Below are 23049 nucleotides of genomic sequence, written 5' to 3' on the forward strand. Positions count from 1 at the left end.
TTTAAAAGTTACCCTTTATCGGTCCCCAAATTATTTCCCTTAGATGGTAGAGGGCGTACTCTATGTGACAACGCGGTTGAAGTCATTCGACGGCAGACATGTTTCCAAAATTATAACAGTTTAGAGTTTTGATTATTATAAGTAAGACAACTTATATGATTTCGCACTTTCTTGCACTTTAAACGAGCTCTATCCACGTGTATTGCACGTGACCTTGAAAATAGTCGCGGCATTCAAACCTCCAGAAGATTGTCACGCGGAAGCTTTACTTCCATTGAAATTGTTGGCATTCAAGCATCAGGTTGATTATTAGGTACAGCGTGCGCTTTGGTACCCTTTAGTTCTACTTTCGATTTATCTGAACTGTCGTTAGCCTGTTGTAATGAAATTATTCAATAATCAGTACGTGTATATGTTTTGGGAATTCGATATTACAGTACTTACTGAGCACTGCTACCAGTTTGAAAGTTTGAAATGCAATCAAATATTAAGGTGTATAGCATTTATTATACACCAGCCTTTATTTAATGATTTATAGCAAGGTAAAAAAATATAAAGTAAGTGCGTGCAACACCATGATTCCTATTCTAATGCAACAAAAAAAAAAAACAAACTAATTTTGTAACTGAATTGCTCATTTGTAGTATGTCGGGAAATATATAATATACAGGTAGTTCAATGTGTACAGTAATGATGTACCAGTAGCCAGTACATTGTCATTGTATATGCATTATTCAAAAAGGGTGTAAATATTGCAAAGTTTTTATTGTCAAAATGTATGAACCAGCGCTGACGTTACTATACTTGTTAGCTCACCTAGTCAAAGGTCATGTGAGCTTATCCATCACTTATGCCAAAATTTTTGTAAGTGATTCATCAACTGATGTTGGAGTTACGACCCCTGAAACAGTTTTTTTTTGGCATTTTTCGCATGCACAACTTTGAAATCTGCTTCTCGAAAAACAATGCACAGAATTCAATGAAAGTTGGTTTTATTTTGTTTCTTAAGGTATCCGAGACAAAATGAACATTCATTACTAAAAAAAAAACAAAAAACAAAAGGCTGGTTTTGCAAATAACCCAAAAACCATAGCAAAGTTCTGTTGGGGTAATATTGTTCACCATGCCAAAATTTTCAAAACCATTCGTCAGCTGATGCAGGAGTTTTTGTGGTTTTTTTTGTTTTTTTTTCGCATGCACAACTTTGAAAAGCTTCACTAAAACCATTTAAGATCATTTAATGAAAATAGGCATATTTGTTCATCAGTGTATTGTGCTAAAAATGACTGTTGTGATTTTTAATCTGTGAATAGATATGGCTGCCTATACTAAAATGGAACATAGGGGTTGAAAGACAGTATTTTTAAAATAATATAAAAATTGTTGCCTTTAGCAAAATTTTGTGCAGGTAATAGAAATGCTATTAAAAGCATTTCCTGCATTTGACAATTCAGTTGATTTTAAGTTGATCTGTCTCATTCCTTAAGTTTTTCAAATAAGCAAATGGTCAACCAAGTGAGCGATTCAGGCTCTCTTGAGCCACTAGTTCTGTCATGACTTCTTTTTATGTCATACATTCATGACTCATAAAATGGATTGAATTTCAGAAATTTGTTTACTAGCTAAATGTAGCAAGTATTGAAAATTTACTCTCGCGAAATTTAAGTTTCTTAAGTCATTTCTGGACTTTACCTGTAATACATATAGAATTCCACTTGCAAATTTGAGCAAGTGGAAATAATTTGTGCTAGCAAAATTGAATTTTAACTTGCATTGAGCAAGTATTTCCTCTTAAATTACATCACTGTAAAAGAAGCCAAGTACAATGTAAATACAAAAAAAACCCAAAAATTCTGTGAAGTGATACATATATAAATTAGAAATATGACCTTTTATTTACACTGATGCTTGTCAATATTTTGTCACCATGTTTGTCCACCTGTTGCACTTTTTTAACAGATTTCTCATTTCCTTCCTGAGGGAATGCTTAGATATTTGGTATATTGCTTTTTCATGATGACTTTTACAGTGTTTCAGGTTTCATAGCTTATCTACTTCCTGTTTATCAATCACCTCAGTGTGTCACTTTCCCAGATTGCAAGGGGGTATTTTTAGCACAACATAGCATGCAACCTCTGTGTTATTTCTTAGGAACTGTTATGCCCATATCTATAACCTTATGCCATCCAAATTAGTAAATAATTATCATCATTTCAAATGTGTCATTCACATGTATATGCACACATGTACATTGCTGTTGATCTTTCTTCAATAGCAATTGATGTCTTTCTATGTACTGTTTTTGCTATATGTGTTCATTCATATATGTATGAGGATGAATTGTATGAAGTATATATTTCATGTACACACATGTGCACATAGTTCTGTATATTTACACATGTATATGTATAAATATTTCCATTCTTCCTTTTCAGTTGTATAAGCAGCTAATATGGCAGAACTAGTTGACACTGGTGATGGTGAATCCATGATGATACTGCAAGACCCTGATGGGGTTGAGGCTGTTGGTGATCAACAGGGAACTGTTAATATCTTCACCAGGGATGGTCAAATGGTAATGGAAATTACAGACCCTCAAAACTCTCAATTTGCAGAATATGGTGTAGATGAGGTGCAAGCAGGAGAACAAATGATTCAAATTGCAAATACTTTCATCAGTGCTCAAGAAGGGGAACCTCATTTATTGCAAATTGCCAATACTTTTGCAGAGCAAGGGAAAACTTCAGAAAGTATAAAGAAAGATGGATTGCCTGAAGAGGAGATCATCCATCAGGTATCTGGTGATGAAACACTACAAACTGTAGTATTTGATGAAGAACATATGTATTCAGTTCAAGACCAACAGGGTACAGAACACTCTGTTTTAGTTCAAATTCCTGAAATTCACAACATTAATGACCAAAGTTTTACCACTTCTGCTGTACAAACCATTGACACAATATCTCAGGGTGATGCAAGTAACCAAGAAATTATCATTGATGGGATGTCCATTGAAAATTTAAAAAATGTACGATCAGAAATTTTACCAGATGGCACTGTCCAGTTATATGTTGTTGACGAGGAGGGACAGGAGGAACAGACTATTCAAGAGGAGGAAAATATAGAAACAGAAAAAGGTGTTGTCAAGGATATACAACAACCTGCTGTGATGTCTATTGTCAAGGAAACCAGATTTCGTGATGTAGCCACTCAGATTACTTGTTATCCAAAATTTTCTAGACAAGGCTTGTTTGATGTTGCTACTCAAGTGACTAAAAATGATATCAAAGGTGGTACTGCTGTAAATCGTCAACTTCCAAATGGCACAACTATCATACAAAATAACATTAAAACACAGAATCAGAGTACTGTCATATTAAACGCAGGAGGGAATTCACAAATGGTCTTCTATAAATGCAATATATGTGGTAAATTGTACAAAAACAAACCCAACTGGCAGAACCATATTAAATCTCATGCTAAGGAGAAGATTTACATGTGTGGCCATTGTGGCAAGATCTTTCAAAAAGTTAGTTTAGCTGCTCATTTGAGGACACATTCTGAATTGGCCCAAATTGCAGTTTTTGAGAACCTTCCAGATGACATGAAGCGAAAAAATCACAAAGCTATTCCAGGACTAATATTATCAAGTGAGGAAGCTTCAGTGATTGAACTGGACATTATTGATGTTCCTACTGAAGCTGATGAATCCATGATCATTGAGCCTGAGCCTGAGCCAGAACCACCTCAACCAGATTTATCTGAGGTTTATACAGACAATGATATCCCAGCAAAAATGCATATGGAGGTAGAAGCCGAAACTGAGATTCAGGTGAATAACAAGTCAAAGTTTGTCTATAAGTGTAATGTATGTGGTAAAGAGTACAACAGTAAGAGCAACTGCCATCGCCACTTAAAATCACATACCAACGAGAAGGAATACAAGTGTGGGTACTGTGGCAAAGGTTTTACTCACAAATATGAGGTCCGTATGCACTGTAGAATACATACTGGAGAAAAACCTTTCAAATGTCCAATTTGTACCAGAGGCTTCAATGAGAGTGGTAATCTACGACGTCACATGAAAATACATGTTAAGGACGAATCACCATACAAGTGTGGAGTGTGTTTTAAAGGCTTTGATAACACTGCTAGATTGAATGCCCATATTAAAGTTCACACTGGAGATATAAGTTGTGACATTTGTAACAGAAAATTCACTAAAATTTCTGACTTGTACCGGCACATTCGTATTCACACTGGGGAACGTCCATATAAATGTGACTTTTGTGACAAAACATTCTGCCAGAAAGTCAATTTAGTCACCCACAAGAGAACACACACTGGTCTAAAAGCATTTAGATGTGATATGTGTGGTCTTGGCTTCAGTCGGAAAGCTATTTTAGATTCACACATGGTGAGCCATGAAAATCCCAATGTTGCTAAAGATCGTGGCACTGTAGAAAGGACACCTGTGAAAATGGAGCCATCAGAAGCCCAAGGGCTGACTTTTGTAGAAAGTGACTCCTCTGATAATATCAAATCATCCAGAGTTGTACCAGAGACAATCACTTCAGAAGGTGGTAGTGACACTCAGATTGAAGAATTAACAATACATCCTATACAGGAAGATATACCTATTCAGGAGGAAGCTTGTGTAACTATAGGATAACCCAAGGATTTAATACTTTTGTGTCTCCATGTTCCATATATATATCAAAAAGTTCTATATCCACATTCAGTATTGTCTGTCATAAACATGTCCTGTATCAAATATTTAATAAGAAGTCAAATTTCAAGATAATTTAAACCGGTATTTTACTCAGTCCTGGCATTCTTTCCCTAACTACATGTATGGGGTTGCATCAAGCTGTGGCCTTTGGAGTAATGAGTTTTGCCAGTACCCTACTTTCCATCTGACAGAATGTATTTTTAACATGAACATTTTTCATTTGTAGTATTTTTCTCAGCTTTTATTTAACAGAATAATTTTAGCTAAGACTTCAAACACAGCTTTGACATGATGAGTTAAGTGGTTTTTGATAAAAAATTCTTGCTGTATTAATTCCAATAATGTGTTTGTCAGGCTTTCTGAAAACAGCATGATGAATACTGATAAATTTCCTCATTTTCTACTTAGACGTGGTTAAATACCTTCAGATATAGCACAGAAGTTGGTACGATATGTGAGTATAAGAGCGACTGATTAATTGTCAGTTTTTCAGGGCCTACTCTGCAGTCATTAGGACCTGCTTACACTATCAAACATCCAGGCCAACTAGTAATACATACTAGATGGGCTGCATATTTGACAGTGGCAGCAAGTCATTGGGCTCCTCTTCAATAAACTTAATAGTGGGTGTATCTCTAGTATGACATTAAATTCAGAAGTACATTTACACAGGTAAAATTGCAATCGACAATAAACAAACACCTGAAAAACATATGCTTCTCATATGTTATGACCACCATGAAAACATGTTTTGGACTATCAAATAATTCATGAAAGAAAGGTAAATAAAATCAAATGGTATTTATATGTCTTCCATAGGACTTGAGGAGGTAGACCTAGGGTAAGGGACATAACTCTTGAAATCAATGATATGTGTGTATCATATTAAATTGTGGGTCTTCCTCCTTAATGTATGAAAAATTAATTGTTTTTTGTATAATTTAGAAAAAAAACTTTGTTTCCATGTGATTTAACATGTACAATGCATTAATTTTAATATTGGTCCTAAACATGCTTCTATATGTTTTAAAACATGAAAACATATGGTGCAATTTTTCCTCTGTATACTGCAACCTCTTGTTGAAAATAAAAAAGTTGCATACATGTATATTCAGATTTTTAATGTATTGATGTGATAAAGTTCTATTAAAAACATTTCAAACAACTTTTTTTCCTATATCAGCTCAGAGTTTTTTTTTCAATTTTAACTCCATATCTTTTAAATTTGTGTTAATTTTGGCCTTACGGCAAATACAAAACTATCCATCAATACCTACCTTGTCCAGTGTCATAGAATCCAAAACTTTTTTTTAGGATGGCCTTAATACACTGTACTATAAGTATTCTTTTTATTTCCTAAAGTTTTAAGTATGTACACTTGTGAACAATTATGTAGAAGATTACTGGCTACTTTTCATTATTATTATTTATCCTAGAGTCTAGATCAGCAACTTATTAGTCAGATGTTATCTTGTTTTTTTTGTTTTTTTTTTGGGGGGGGGGATGACAGACCCAACTTAATATGATGATTGGACATTTTTCTATCTTTCCTTTCATTGTACATATACAGATAATTGATTGGGGATATACTAAATGTATAGGAATAACTTTAATGCCTGACTGTCTGTCCACAATGCCTTCTTTTAATCAATAAAAAAATCCATACTAAGATTGAATCATCATATGTAGATCAAGATCATTCTGAAATGCATGTAAAAACAAAGCTATTTCTAGCTCACTTGGCGCCCATTCTCGTCGTTAACAATCATATAAAACTCTTCTCCTCAGAAACTACTTGACTAACTAGAACAAAACTTGGTATGAATGTTTTTGGGGGTATCCTGCATGGAACTGGTGTGGGGATCTTTGATTCATTGAAAAATATGACCGCTGTTACTAAAAATAGAACATAGGGGTTAGACATAAGTTTTTTTGCATATATCTCCAAAACCGTTAGGTTAAGCAAAATTCTAATAGTGTGAAAGTGTTGAGCATGATGAGATCTATCTGGTCAAATTTTGATTTTAATCTGTTAAACCATGTTGGAGTTATTGCCCTTTTTCAATAAATTTTGCTATTTTTAATGTTATTTCTTTCAAAAATCTTCTCCTCTGACTTTACTTGACCAATTGAAACCAAACTTGGTATTTAATGTTCCTTGGGGTATCCTGCATAGAACTGGAGTGGGGATTTTCGATCTGACAAAAAACATGGTGGCTGTTACTAAAAATAGAACATAGGTTTCAGATATAAGTTTTTTCTCATATATCTCCACAACCTTGAGATTAAGGTAAATTCTGATATTGCTGAAATGGTCCTTGTTATTAGGACTACAAAAGTCTTCAGGGATAAAAGTTGTCAGACAACTCCTTGTAAGAGTTTTTGCCCTTGAAAGGTGAAAAATTACTTTTTTTACAGTTTTCAGTCAATATCTTGAAAACTATGATAGATTAAAAGAAACTTTCAGTTGTTGAAATGATCCTTATGATAAGACTTCTTGAGTCAAAATTGTTGGACAACTTCTTGTTAAATTATTGCCTTTGAAAGGCAAAATTCCACCAGGTGAGTGATTCAGTCTCCTGGGAGCCTCCTATTTTATTTGAATTGACTAAGTTCTTATTTTTATATCCCATAGATTATAATCATCCCCTGACAGTTTCCAGACAGATCAATGATTTTTTTTTAAACTTTTGTTAAGTACCATAAATTACAGGTAAGGTTCAATTTTCAGCAATTTTTTTTTGGAATGAAAATATCATAAAAATAGAATTAGATTAATCAATTGGAGAGGCTGTCCATGTAAAAATTAGGCAGATCCTATGATGTGGATTTTATACCACTGCATTTTTTATTCCAATGTAATGTTTGTACCATACATATGTCAAATAGTTAAATAATTTTTTAATGCCGCCATGGTTGGCTCAGAAAATTATTTTTAAATTCCCTAATAAAACAACCAAATTTTGCATAAAAATGAATAGTTATCTCCCTTTTTCCATGCTTTCTATGTATTTTTTTTCTCGTAAACAGTTGCAGGTAATCAAAAACCAACATTCAATTTTGAGACAGGATGCACTTATGATATGAAATGGATGATTTTTTTCTTTAAAAAAAAAACACTGCCCGATTTTTGCATGGCACCCTTGTTAACAACTTTTTTTAATTTCCCCCCAAAAAAAATTTCTTGACAAAAATTCTAAAATGTTTTCACATAATAGAACTATGGTGGTAAAAATTATTTTAATAGTTACATGTGAGTACTGACATATTTTCCTTTCCTGGAATGTATATGTATTTTTAAAATGACTTGTCAATAAGCATTTATTATTGTAATTTGATTAAAGTTATAAATATATGTACTACATGCATTTTTTTGCCCTTGGTCACAAAACAGTGGATAGACATTAAGTAAATGGTCATCCTTTTGTCACATCTTTTCAGAGACCCTTTATTTTTTGTTACTGCCATTTTGATTTGACATACATCTGTATTATGAAGCAATTACAAATGTTGATTACTTTCACCTTTTCTCAATCTTAGAAGACCTTTTGACAAGGCTGATACATGTAGGTTTACTTCCATATTTGGTAGAATATGTTGTGTGTTATATAAGACTAATTTGATTCAACAATTTTTGGAGTAGTTACATGTATGGGACCAGTTTTATTTACTTCGTCTGTTTTCAAGGTTTCTCTATAGTTAGTAGGTCTTTGACTGCATCTCCTCATGCAGAAACTCCTGATTGAATTCCTATCATATTTAGTAGTAGTTGTTGTCCTCTGCCTTTTTGAAAAAGGTGGGGGGGGTAAGGAGTACATGTATCTTTCTGTTTGCACTCCTGTCGAAGGTGTAACTTCTAAAAACTTTTGTACATTTTCAATTTCTACCACTGCCAGTTAACGAAGTTACCTATTGATTTAGGATGTGTCAAAGTTCTAGGTAAAATGCACTGTTTTGCAGTAAAAATGGTGTTCAATGACATCATTGCAGTAGGTGAAATTTTTAGGCCACATGCACTTAAGGAAATGCATTATTAGCTCACTTGCCAAAAGAATTGAACCAAAAAAGTCTTGAACACTCTTTTTCACACATCTGACTGAGTAAGCCACTGCTGTTTACTTACTTTGTGTCGGTTAGTCAGTAAGCTTCTGCTGTTTACCTACTTTGTGTCGGTTAGTCAGTAAGCCACTGCTGTTTACCTACTTTGTGTCGGTTAGTCAGTAAGCCACTGCTGTTTACCGACTTTGTGTCGGTTAGTCAGTAAGCCACTGCTGTTTACCGACTTACGGTTACTGTTTTCACCCATGGTCGTGGTGTGCTTGGATTTTATGTCTGAATCGTTCTTTTATTTTGATGCTTCGGTATGCTTTTGCTGATATTCAAACACCTCCAAATTAACTACTTGACAGAATCAAATGAATTTTCCTTAGGTTATCATGCCATTTTGTTTTTGATCCGTCAACATATGGTCACTACGTCTATTTACAGAACATAGATTGGTAAAGTCACTTCTTAACATATATGAACAACGAAGTTAAAGACGATATTCGTTTTTGTTCATTTTATTTTTGAGAGGGTTGAGCGCTTACAAACATGTTTAACCCCGCCACACACTTGATGTGCCTGTCCAGGGACCTGTAGTCCACTGGCTTAGATAAGGTCCTTTTTATATGAATAGTTTCACTTCATTTTGGTATTGGTTTTTCCCATCATGGAAGTGACCTGTAGAAGTTTGTTCGTTGCATGGTTTTTAGTGGTGGATGACTCTATTGGCATATTGTGCAGTATTTAACCACAACCATCTCAATGATATCCAGCTATTGCATACCGATATCCGTCCGTCCGCCGTCGTTCTCACTTCGCACAATAACTCAAGAACGCTATCACCATTTTTTGTGAAACTGGTGAGTTGTTTCTTTCGATTGATGTGAGCTTTCAGTTTTTGTTTATTTTATTATTTTCTTTTTGGAGTAATGGAACTTTGTTCATACAAAAATGTATGCTTTTCAGTTTGCGGACTATAGTTTAAAAAAACGCTTGTATTATAGAAATGTTCGTTAAACCTTGGTAGATTGTTCATTTTCGTATTTTCTTATTTATTCGATGTTGTTAATTTCAATTGCTTAAAATGTCTTATTTCCGTTATCAGGTTATTTTGACTTTATTCATAATTGGGAGGGGGAATTCCCATATTTGATCAATAACTCGAAAATGTTTCCTGTCATTTTAATGAAAGTTTAATTTTTCTAATAATGTAGCTCTCTTTTGATTTATTTATATATTTTGTACATTTTCACTTGTCGGACTTAATTCACACCAAAATTGGGACAATTTGGATTTCCCGTGTTAGGACTATGATAAAGAAACCCACTGCCACCCATCGCCATGACATTGTGAATTATTTGAACCTGTTGATTTAGTATGCTAAGTATGCTATCACATAACGATAATCATTTCTGCATTCAGATCTGTATTTTTCAGAAAAATCATACTTTCATCTGCCAACCAAATCAAAGGCGGTAACTTGCAGTTTCATGTACAATCTATATGATTTTTTTCTCAAAAGCGCAACAACTAAACGAAAAACAACGACTGGTTATGTGACCAGTAACTTTCTTACCAACTACAACTGAATTTCGTGGGATTTGACTTGCATGAATCACCCGACTGATTTTAATAAAGACTGCTACTTAAGTTATTTCATCACTTCCATTGTCCGTGTCAAACATTTAATCACACTCAGAAGTCAGAACTGTACCAAGCTTAAATATAACGTCCATATTCGCTCCATCTAGGTTGCATCGAACAGCGCCCCCGCGAAGTATTTCAGTAGCCAATGCAGATTTGAACTATGATAAAATAAGCCTTATGATAAGGCCCAGGATAAGGTCTTTTAATAGTTAAAGTATCTGTTGTGTCGGAGTCTGACCAGGGTTATAGCCATTGAAAGGTAAAAAATTACGGTTTTATGTAGACTAAGCAGTTAACCAGTATCTTGAAATGATAAAAAATAGAAATTTAATTAGAGGGGGGTTGCAGGGACAGAAAAAAAAAAACAAGTGATAATAGCTTTGAATAAAATGACCGGTTAATTTTTTAACCTAGACATCTCTGTTTTTTTTTCTAAAATAGTAATTAATGTTTCTCTCATTGCCACCAGTATGATTCCATGTTCCCCGAATTTCGAAATTAAACAGCGTATCATAAAGTTACCCTGGACGGTTTTTGTTACTTTTTTGGTCTTTAAAAAAAAGGAAATGGTTCGTCCGCTAATTCCAGATCATACAAAGTTCCATGAAGTTTTGATAAGTCTTTTCGGAGAAAAGGGTACGTAAGGCCAGTTCATCCATCGGATGGTTGATGAGTAAAACTAGTACATGTTCCATAGGTTCTCCTGAAGTTATGATCATATGATTGTTAGGGCTAAATTTTTATGATATACCTGAATGTTAAATTGGCTTATTTTTATCTTAAGTGTTGTGAAGTGATTCTATCTTCAGAACTCGCCGATTGTCTTTTGGGAATACCTGGTCTCCGAAACTAAGGTCCCGTCAATCAAAATTTGAGTACACGAAAACGCTAATCCATTAGCCACTTTAAAAACGAATGTCAAAATTGCCAAAATAGGAGATGCACATCTTTAATATGTGATGGCATTACAGGCGAGCGGACATGGGATCTAAGCATTGGAGACCCAAGTAAAAAAGGATGAAGTTGATGCGGAAAAAGAAAAGGGAAAGATGTCTCGAGGAAAAAAATCTAGGATAAATGTTCATTCTAACTTATAACAGTGATCTAAATTGAAACAATGAATTCATTTGGGACACAAAAGGTCAATAACAACATTATTGTAGGCTTCATTTTATCATTATTCAGTAAAAATTCCCATACAATAAAAAATAATCGACATTAACAGTGCGTAGACGAGGACCAATAAGCCAAAACTGAAAAGCTAACGCAGTTATACCTTAATTGACCAACTAGTCCAGTACGTCATATTTGTCTTGGCCAATGTGGATTTTAACCAGGTCAATATGACGTATTGGACGGCTAAATCCCGTATTAGCGCACTTTTGTATTTTGTATTGTATTGGCAGTTTTAGACTAATATTATTGGCTAATATTCTAACGTTCGTCAATAATAATGGAATTAATCCCACCCTAAAACAACAGTCCTAGAGGTTGTCTGGCAAGCTATTTTCTTATTTGGTGCTGTCCTATGGAGGTATGGAATTCCAACCTCTTACTTTGTAGGAGTAATGCCACCCTAATCACTAACTCATCTTTTAATGTGAATACTATAGCACCTCCCATTAACGAATCCATTTTCATATATTTTTATGCTTTTAATTCTTGGAATTTCTAGGTCTGCTTGGGGACAATCTGATTATCATTAAGAAAAATATAGACATGCGTTTATAGTAACCGACTATTATTGTTTTTACTGTATTTCTATTATTATTGTTTCAAAAACAACTGCTTCAAAAACAGCAAGACATTTGAAGAACATTTATTAAGTTGGTTTGGATACACAAAAGATATAACCGCTTTATTTTCGTTTTTATTCGAAATGAAATTAATCGTGTATATTTTGATAAACGCAGTGCTGATTCCATACACAACGCAGTGTTGACGAAAAGGTATTAGTAAATGTGTTACTGATTGTGTACATTGGAAACCAGAGTAAGCCGTTGTGTATGTAATACTTAACAAGTTAAACACAATATACATAAATATACTATACATATTAATACAAGGTAAGCATTTTCTTTTTTTCTGTTGTTTTTTTTCATTTTTTTTTTAATTTCATTTCATTATTCTTTTTTAAATTCCCTCGCAGATTTGTAAGAAGTAAAGTTTAATAATACCCCCTCTTTTCACACACACTGAATTCTATACTAGGAAGGGGTTTAACAATACCGAACAAGATCGAATGGGGATTGAATTCAATTGATCCAGGAGTATGAGCGAATCCAGACCGGCATTTATAAAAGGGGTTTCCGTTCCAGAAAATTTGATAGGGGTTAAAAGGCTGAACGTATTGCCCAAACTTTATACAATATTAATATTATAAAACTTTTCCAACTAAAGGGATAGTCCAATAAAACATCCTGTCCGAAAAAAAATCAGATCAGCAATCTCTAAAGTGACCCGACAAGTTTTCCCTATATATAAAGTTAGCATTTACTTTAAATAATTCAATGTTTTTGGCTAATTAGACCAATACAACCAGTATTTATGAGAGAGTCCATACAAAAACCAGGCAGGGGCGGCATAACAAATTTTGTTTTCAAAAAAATGTTCGTCATTTCTTTGTTTTACGGTAAGCTTTTCTAAATACTCTGACCACAATACAAGCTCTGTTTTGTATATTATGGCAACATGGTATGTCGTTAAACGTTAAGCTATACAGATATATAGGTATATATAGATATACTGTAATTTAAATATCTATTCAACTCTTCCTTTATTTTATGCTGTGCTTTTCTAAATTCTTTGTTCAACTGAACTATGTAAGTATTTGACAGTCTTGCTCACCTGGCCGTAGGTCATGTGAGCTATTACCATCACTTGGCGTCCGTCGTCGTCGTCATGAACAATTTTTCAAAAATTTTCTCCTTTGAAACTACTGAGCTTGTTCCTAAGGGGATTCCCGCACAAAGTTTATGCTTCGATTTTTTATCCGTCGAAAAACATGGCCGCCGTTACTAATTATATAACGTATGGGTCAGACAGCAGTTTTTTTTTCGGATATATCTTCAAACTGTTACGTTTAGCAAATTCTGACACGAGGTAAAAGTATACAGCATGATGAGAGCCAAATGTGTGCCGATTTTCGTGGAAATTTGTCTACTGATTATGAGTTATTGTCCCTTTTCAACGTTTTGGGCTATTTTTGATGTTATAATTTCAAAAATCTTCTTCTCTGAAACTTTGAAGTGTCGAAAAACATGGCCGTTATTACTAAAAATAAAACATACGGGACAAAATAGTTTGTTTTTTGGCAAATTACTCAAAAAAATGAATTTAGCAAAATCCTGATGGAGAGTGCTATTGTTCAACATCAGAAGACGGACCTAAGCCAAAATTTTCAAAATTGTTCGTCGCCCGGTGTAGGAGTTCTGGCCACTGAAACTGATTTTTGTCGTGTTTTTTTTTCACGTGTAGCACTTTAAAAATCTTCTTCCCTGAAACCAGCAACAAAATTTAATTAACGTTGGCATAATTGTTGTTAGGGTATCCTGCACCAACTAATCGTTTAAATTTTTCATCGGTCGAAAAACATTGCTGTCGTTACTAATTCTGGACGGCCATTTCTCCATCAAATTTTATACTTGCTTTGATTTCAACAATATTTGTTTATTTAGTGGTCTCCTGAGTTGAATGGTGATGATGACAATATTTATAGCCATGATTAATCTTCATTTTATGTACTTTGTCAGCAAATGTATACTGGGCTAATACCCCCTCAGACCCGATGGAATAACAGGGCATAAAGAGACCAATGCCCTAATTTTATCCAAAGGTTCTTAAACGCTTTGAAGGCATTTCCAATATTTTACAGTGCCTAAAGTACTCAGTTGAACTTCCAGCATTCATAAATATATGTTCTTTTTCATCAATGTTATCTTAAACATGGTAACAAAGCATGGTACCCTTACTTACTTAATTAATAGGCCATGGAATATCAAGTGAGCAATTCTGGCTCTTCAACAGCCTCTTGCTTTAATGTACAGTAAGCAATCATACATATTAATCAACCTCAAAAGCAAAATTTATCAAAATATTTGACGTACCATTCCGTGAAAGAACCAGGTATTTTATTGTCTTAAATTTACAAATAAAATCGTTTTTTTTTAATCACCAATAGAAATAAAAACTGTCCAAACAGAATCCTGAATAGACCTCATTCATTTAGACACTTTTTGCTTCATGTCAATTTTCATGTATTTTTTCACCTGTGTTTAACGAACACCTGGCTTAAACGTCAGAACATTTTCTAATATAAAAAGGGGGTCGATTTTCACAAAATGATAGACCTGAAATTGGTGATGGTAGTACATCCAAATTGAGTACACACAACAAAGGCTTAAAAAATAAAACTGTTAACTGAAATAAACACAACACTCGTCTATGTACGGAACATTTTGTCACAAGATTGACCCTGATATTGAACAATTCTTTATTACAGATATAAAACCTGACAACCACAATCTTTCAATGCCGACTGAGCTACCATGTGGCTGTAAAATTGACCCGTCAGACACAGAGGATGGGGATGAGTATGAGGATGAAGAACCAGAGCCAGGATGGAAAAGGCTCTGGAAGGAAAACAACAAACATTTCGTACCAACGAGAGCCTCCATATCTGCAGAAAAGGCTTTTAAGAAATTCGACAGAATCGTACTTGTTGGCGAAGCCGGTTGTGGCAAGTCTGCAATCGCACGACATATTGCATTGAAATATGAAAGTGAAGGCCTTAAAATCATACAAGTCAATAATCTTAAAAGCATTAAAAATTCGCCTGTTAGAAAGAAATCAGTGGTATTTATTGTTGAAGATCCAATCGGCAGAGGCTTTCTGGACGAGAAAGCATTTAGGTCATGGCACCACCAACAGAAACTGTTTAATAAATACTTCAAGACAGACAAACATGGAAAAAGACAGGTGAAAACTCCGAAAGTAATTGTGACATGTCGGTCCGATCTTATAAATTGTGAAAGGTCCACTTTCAAAAATTATGAAATGATTGATCTGGACAATGAAATAAGAAAACTGACAAAAGACGAGAAGGAACAGATATTAAAGATACATGTAGACTGTTCGAAAATTAGTGATATTGATGTTGAAACAGTAGTAAATACAAATCAGGCCTTCCCTTCAATAACACGAATGGCATCCACATGCGTGAGCTTTAAAGCAGATATGATACAGTTTTACAAGGACCCATTAAACGCAATAAAGAAACAGATACAGATACTGAGAGAGAAGTCAAAGGAAAGATATCTTTGTCTTCTTCTACTGGTTCTACATGGAAACCAACTGTCAGTGTGTAGCTTCGATGATTATGAAGATGAGGATAAAACTGGAAATGTCATGCAGAAAGAAACTGACGTTGGCATAGGTGATGAATGTAACAGTACTAGCAGTGAATATAACGATGAAAGCGAAGCCAGTGATGATAATGAAAGTTATGATGGTGATTGCTCTGACAACGAAGAACTCGATGGTATCGACAAAAACTTACTGAGTGATTTAATGGAGACTATTGGCATTTCATCGAGCACTTCAAGAAAAACTCTTCTCAAGTACATGTGGTCAATTAGAGGTCACTATTTTGTGAAACATATTGAACGATCTTCCAAGACAGTACCATTTTGGAAACAAGAAGAAGACAAGGTCTTTAAAATAACAAATGATGCTTTTCTTCATATACTGACTGTAGTATTTTGTGAAGATATTCCTGATAAGTTCATGAAATATTGCAAGAGCGCATTTTTCCGAATGATGACTACAAGCAGCAACCGAACAAAATGTATCTGGTCGAATGTTTCGTTAGAAGAACGATATATCGATGTATTCTTGGACCGATTTGAGAATGATGTCAAAAATAGGGTGTTTTTGGACGTCTTCTTGTGTCCATGGTTTAAAGACGAAAAGGTTCAAAAGTCTCTACAAAAGCGTCTTAAAAGCAAATCGTACATGGAGGTGATTAAGTTGGTCGTGATGACCAAACTTAATAACGTTGTTGAACTTGAAACATTTCCAACTGTCATACAGAAGAAAGTTAGAGGCTTTGGCAGGCTAGATTTGATGTCTATGTGTAAGGAAGTATCTCCAATTGTGTTATCGCTCATGCTTAATATAGATGACTGTTTTCAGACAATGTTCACTCTTGTGAAAAACGGAATTGATGGCACGAAATATTTAAACAAAGCTCCACTGATGAATGCTTGCTGTGTAAATGGGCGAGAAGATTTTGCTAGGATGATTTTAGAAAGTGGCGGCAAAGCACAGGAATGTTTGGATGAATGTGAAAATATTCATTCAGTTCATATAGCTGCAAATTTCTTACAGTCCAATATATTATCTATAATTGTTGATAGTGTTGACGATATAAACTTAACGACACGTCGAAATCAGTCACCTCTTTTCTTGGCCGTAGCGGCGGGTAATTATGTTTTACATTGCATCCGTTCGAATGGTGGAGACGTGTCATCCAATGTAGACGATGCACGACTAAAATCAATATGCATACTTGTTGATAAGAGGGCAAACATTAATAGCCATCCAGGGGTATTCCAAAGTCCACTCTCCATTTCCTGCACAAAGAACATGAAGATAGCCGAAATCTTGCTACAAAATAATGCAGACGTCAACGAAATTGGACATGGAAAGAAAAGCCCTTTACATCAAGCAGCGAAATCAGGAAACCTCAAACTCCTACAGTTATTGCTAGATAAAGGTGCAGATGTTAATGTGAGGTCAGTATATGGATTTACGCCATTGTACTATGCAACATTAAATGGACATGAAGGCGTTGTCGAGATTCTTTTATCTAAAGGAGCGGCACGCGAACTCAAAGAGGAGACAGGATTTTCTCCATTTTTTGTGGCATGCAAGCATGGTCACTTAAGCTTGGTCAAAATGTTTTCGCAACATAGCCCATTTATGAATGTTATTTCACCAACAGGCACCTCGGCCTTAATGATTGCCGTTGACAATGGGCATAGTGAAGTAGTAGAGTTTTTATTAAGCAATGACGCAGATGTAAATATCATTCGACACCACGATAAAGTTTCCCCTTTATACTTAGCGGCATCATATGGCTACAACTTCATCGTTGAATTACTTTTGAAACATGGCAGTGCAGTTGACTTCAAGGCAAAAGGTCGTCGCACTCCTCTTATTGTCGCATCACAAAATGGTCACTCTTCGGTTGTAGAGATATTATTGAACAATAGTGCAAAAATTAACTTTGCTTGCAACAACAAGAAAACTCCTCTTATCTACGCTGCTGAAAACGGCCATCTTGGTGTAGCTCAACTTTTATTGAAACGCAATGCTGATGTGAATCATTGCACAAAGAAGGGTTTTAATGCATTGATGCAAGCGTCATCACGTGGTCATAATGATGTCGTTTCAGAGCTGTTAAAACATCAAGCAAATGTCAACCAACAAACAGCAGGCGGTGAAACACCTTTGTACTTTGCCTCCAAAAATGGATATACTGGCATAGTTACGGAGTTGTTAGCGAATAAAGCAGACTTTCAAGTTGCCAAGAAGGATGGAAGTACGCCTTTATACATTGCGTGTAACAATGGACACGTGAATACAGTGAAGGAACTTCTGATTCACGATAAAAATGTCGATGGAGGAGAATCACTACATCCTCTTAATGCCGCATCATACAAAGGATACGAACGAATCGTTCAAGTACTTATAGAAAATGGCGCCGACATGAATTTAAAAGACGATGACGGATGCACACCTCTTATTGATGCTTCTAAGAATGGATGGACTGAAACAGTGAAAGTTCTTTTAGATAATGGAGCGCAAACTAACATATACAGCGATGAGGGTGAGGATGGGATAGAAATGAATGCCTTACATCATGCAAGCGAAAAAGGTCATACAGACATTGTCAAACTACTTGTTGAACATGGAATGGATATAAATGCTCACACTGAATATACAGAAACTCCTATTCAACTTGCCTTGTTCAACAATCGTCCTGGTACTTCATCATTTCTTCTAGAACGCGGTGCTGATTTAAGCATCGTCCTCGCGAATGGTGAACCTGCTCTTTACTACGCTTGTCGTGCGGGATTGTCGGCGATTGTAGATGCTCTTTTAAAGTGTGGTGCTGAGATAAACCCGAAAACTGGTCTAGTCCCGCTTCTTGGGGCTATAGAAGAAGGACATGATGACATTGTCAGAGTACTTTTAGACCATGGCGCAGATCCCAATTACCCAGCCGAAAGTACAATAGATTGTACAACTCTTTTACTGAATGCTGTTAAAAGGCAACATTGCAGTATAGTGCAACAGCTCCTAGAGCACGGAGCACACGTTAATACACCGAATCCAAAGTTATTAACGCCATTGCATGCAGATGCTTCTTTTTGTTACGAGACTGATGTAATGTCTCTTCTCCTCAAACACAACGCGACTGTAAATGCTCTCACTGATTTCAATCTAACACCCTTGATGGTCATGCTTTCTGAAAAAACGGCATCGAAGAATCGCATGGAGCTTTTAATTTCTTATGGTGCTGATTTAAACATGTGTGATGCCCGACAGTGGACTGTGTTACATTATGCCGCAGGCCACAATTGCGGACTTGCATCAATACGTCTTGAGCATGGAGCGAACCCCAATGTTCAAGACAAAGAAGGCGATTCTGCCCTTCATATAACAGGCTATGCAGGATCCCTTGCAGTCGCCAAAGCTTTAATTAATTTTGGAGCCGATCTGAACATTCGGAATAAAAGCGGGTTGACCCCTCTTGATATCGCTATTCAATATAACCGCCATAAAATAGCGAATATAATCACACAAAAGTTGAATGAACTGAAAAACAATTGTGCTACCGCATTGGAGGGTGAAATTGTTTTGGTAAAAAGACACCCCTCTGAACCAGTATTGCCTCGACGGAGGAATCGGTCAAAATTAAATAAGACATGGCGATGACAAATTTAATGTGAAAAAAATAACGCGCCGATGAAATTAACGTATCGGTTAAAATCATGTCAAAATTCATATAAGTGATGAAATGATTCTGATCATCCTGAATAAAAATTGTCGATTTGATATTATTTTTAAAAAGTAACTTATGAAAGTTTTATAAATAACACGTCCACCATTTCTGATCATGTTCCAGAGCCCTACGTCGTGTACGGCGCATTACCAGGGTAAAAAAATAACCATTTAAGTATATGCTTGGCTCGATTTATGCATATGCTTACTTATTTATGTATATACTTAATTCGAAATTTGCATATGCATAAATTATTTATGCATATGCTTGATATACTTTAATATTTTAGCATATGCAAAACTCTAATTATGCCTATGCTTAAATGTTTATGGATTGGCATAAATCGAATTTTGCATATGCTAAAATATTAAAGCATATCCTAAATTCGAATAAAGCATATGCTTAAATGGATTAGCATAAACAGAATCTGATTTTAGCATATGAATAAATCGAATTTAGCATACGCATAATTGTTGAACATATGCATAAATATGTATTTTAGCTGTCAAAGAGGGTATCCAGCCCTACCACGGCACTTGCTACTCCCGTAGTCGTATTAATCAAATTCAATATGGATCCTGAATAAATCGAAAGATCTTCTAGAAACACTCAAATCAAAATAATTATCAGAAAACAATAGCATTAAAATGTATGATTTTTTCAGATCTTTACAATTCTATTCCCCGTACTCAGTGAAAATTCCGACTCAAAAACATTATACATCGTTGTTACTCCAAAAACGATGGTACACCCTATATACAAATATGTAGTTCTTCGTAGAGATTCCTCATAATTGGTAAAAACTAATTTCAAATTGTCTTCCAAATATACCGTAGAAGATGTTTTCAAAATGCTGGAATTTAGGTCGACTACATATTTGTTCAGTGTGATGGACGCATTTTTCAACAAACAGTCATCATTCCAATGGGATTAAATTGTGCTCCTCTATTTGCTGACATATTCCTCCACTCTTATGAGACTGACTTAATAGTTGATCTGATGAAAAAGAAAGAATCTAGATCCTTTAATCTCAGTTTCCGTTATACAGATGACGTATTATCGATAAACAATCCTAGTTTCGGGGATTTGATACATTGCATCTATCCCAAAGAACTTAAGATAAAGGATACTACAGACACTGTGAAGTCAGCCTCATATCTTGACCTATACTTAGAGATCGATGGTTAAGGAAAACTATTGACCGATCTACACGACAAACGCAATGACATTTCATTTGCGTATGGAGTTTTCATCACAATTCATACGTTATGACTTTTGTATCGCTCTAGACTTCTTACAATTAGGATTCTGGGACAGGTTTGTGTTGCTTTAAGATTAAAGTCATCACTACATTAGTTTTATGGTCGTCATCATGAACTCATCGATCGTTACGGTGTATCCATCTGTATCATTAAAACTGATTTATTCAACGGGTCATAGTTTTCCTTTCCTCGTTTGTCTACCCCGGACTTGACTTTTTATGAGCAACTCGGCGGGTGTTTCTAGAAAAGCAGAGGACGCTTACCCTACCGGTACACCTGGTCCAAGCTCGAGTCCGAGTTGCTCATTTGCTTTTGTTGCTTTGCCTGTATGATTTTAGTTACTTTATGTTCTTTGTTGTGTATGTATGTTTTCCATGCCTGGTCTTTGTCCCTGGATTGCATTCTTTTGATTACCGCTATAACCTATTTATTATAGATTGCTGGTCATCACGTTTTCCATGATATATACCGTCTGAAAATAAAAAGCTTCAATTTGACATGAGGGAATAACCATGAACAAATCAATGGTCACCAGAGTCGATACTAGAGTGAATGCATTGTAGATATCTTTTGTGGTAAAATTAGCGAGAAATTAAAGTTTCAACCTAAATCCGCCTAAATCTACCCCTGACTACCCATGCTTTGCAAATTTATGGGGGGGGGGGGCACGCCCGCCACGCCCCGCCTGAATCCGCCCCTGGTCAAGTCTGTTTCTGTATTTGATGGCACAAAATAAAGTGATATCTACTGTAAATTCACTATTGTTCGCGGGTTACCAACTTTCGTGCTTTTCTTGGGTAGGCCAAACCACGAAATTTGGTTCCCAACGAAAAGATTTCCGTTGAAGTGTATACTGAAAACCACAAAACCACGAATTCAAGAATCCACGAACTTGTGTTTCTTCCCTAATCCACTAAAATTGGTATCCACGAATTAAAGTACTTTCACGGTAATTCTGGAATAAATGTCGTAAAATCTACCATGGTGTTTTCAATCTACATTGTCTTGATACACACCACAACTCCAAGGTGACAACTCTCTAAAACGAAAGAAAACTCGAATTAATTAGTGCACCAATCGAAAACGAAAATAAGGAATTTGGAGAACATTTGATGATGTTTCCAGAGAACAAATTAAGCTTGTTCTATTGGACTGTTTGTAAATAAATAAGTGGACAAATCATGTAATTATATCTAGCAGATGCTAGGATTCCGGTATGTGAGACTGAACATTAATAAATCATAAAATTTTTAAGATAATTGAAGTACGACTAATGTATTACCAAATATTATCTTATGTATTTTTGTGACTGTATATAATCATGTATGTAATTGTATTACATCGTTTGATAAAATGCAATTAGCTTTTGTTTCGTCCGGTTGAATAGCCTGATAGGCTGGATGCGGTTGGATAGCCCTCGAGATAGTCATTGGGTCAGTCGAATAGCCACGACCTTTCAGGAAACTAAGTTCAAAATAGCATTTCTCCAACAAAATTTGAGGGATCACATTTTCGCACTTTTATTAAGCAGGACTACATATTTTCTCCTTTCTACATTAACATTTTATTCAGAAGTTTAGGGGTTGCGATGACATGAAACTTAAGTAATGACATCTGACATTTAAATTCAAAGGACACAACCCATACACTATTTAAGGAATCAAAAGAAATTTTCTGGTAATATACAACTACACATCTCCTTACTAGGTCTATGTACATACCAAGTTTCAAAACAATATTATATTCAAAATGCTTCATCAATCATGTAGTTCTGGAAACTAAATTCAACAGCTTATAAAGGAGAAAAATCCCTTGCAAAATGCATAACTACATACCAAATTTCAAGTAATTCTGTCCAGTAGCTGTGATGACAGAAGGGAACGAATGGATGGACAGGTCAAAAACATAATACACATTGCAGCTTCCAAAAGTGCCATTTTCATACACAAACTGTAAAGGTGCAACAATTGAGTGACCAACTAAGCCTGATTATGTGGTCTGTAAGAGTAATCAAGGGAACCAAGATTCTAAGGGAAATCAAAAGAATGTAATCCAGGGACAAAGACCAGACATGAAAATTAGACAAACACAACAAAGAACACAAAATAACTAAAATAATACATACAAAGTAACAGAAGTAAATGAGCAACTCGGACTCCACTGAAAACTGGGAGCATGAATCAGGTGCACCAGTTGGGTAAGCATCCTCTGCTTTTCTAGAAACATTCACTGAGTTGCTCATAAAAAGTCAAGTCCGAGGTAGACAAGACTGCTACTAAAGTGAATAAAAAAAA

General features: G+C 35.2%; 2 protein-coding genes across 6 annotated transcripts; both read left to right on the forward strand.

Moving 5' to 3' along the window:
• The first annotated feature begins 4 nt into the window (after positions 1 to 4).
• Positions 5 to 8087, forward strand: LOC148616487 (uncharacterized). 5 transcript variants are annotated; one of them, XM_088583555.1, is made up of 2 exons: positions 5 to 141; positions 2436 to 8087. In XM_088583555.1, the coding sequence occupies exon 2, from the start codon at positions 2453 to 2455 to the stop codon at positions 4670 to 4672; it is 2220 nt and encodes a 739-aa protein (XP_088439681.1). In that variant the 5' UTR covers positions 5 to 141; positions 2436 to 2452; the 3' UTR covers positions 4673 to 8087. The 5 variants fall into 5 exon arrangements, with proteins under 5 accessions (XP_088439681.1, XP_088439685.1, XP_088439683.1 ...); XM_088583559.1 differs by lacking the exon at positions 5 to 141 and adding an exon at positions 223 to 313; XM_088583557.1 differs by lacking the exon at positions 5 to 141 and adding an exon at positions 309 to 402.
• A 4316-nt stretch (positions 8088 to 12403) lies between these two features.
• Positions 12404 to 19495, forward strand: LOC148616488 (uncharacterized). Its single transcript, XM_088583570.1, has 2 exons — positions 12404 to 12489; positions 14925 to 19495. The coding sequence occupies exon 2, from the start codon at positions 14954 to 14956 to the stop codon at positions 19424 to 19426; it is 4473 nt and encodes a 1490-aa protein (XP_088439696.1). The 5' UTR covers positions 12404 to 12489; positions 14925 to 14953; the 3' UTR covers positions 19427 to 19495.
• The last annotated feature ends 3554 nt before the right edge of the window (positions 19496 to 23049 follow it).

Source organism: Perna viridis, chromosome 5 (genome assembly GCF_037379345.1).
Source record: "Perna viridis isolate PV_CMFRI_1.1 ecotype Kerala chromosome 5, ASM3737934v1, whole genome shotgun sequence".
NCBI classification, from domain to species: Eukaryota; Metazoa; Mollusca; class Bivalvia; order Mytilida; family Mytilidae; genus Perna; species Perna viridis.

What these genes read in the sequence shown, in the direction of transcription:
- LOC148616487 (XM_088583555.1), top strand. Translation starts at nt 2,453, where the DNA reads ATGGCAGAACTAGTTGACACTGGTGATGGTGAATCCATGATGATACTG.
- LOC148616488 (XM_088583570.1), top strand. Translation starts at nt 14,954, where the DNA reads ATGCCGACTGAGCTACCATGTGGCTGTAAAATTGACCCGTCAGACACA.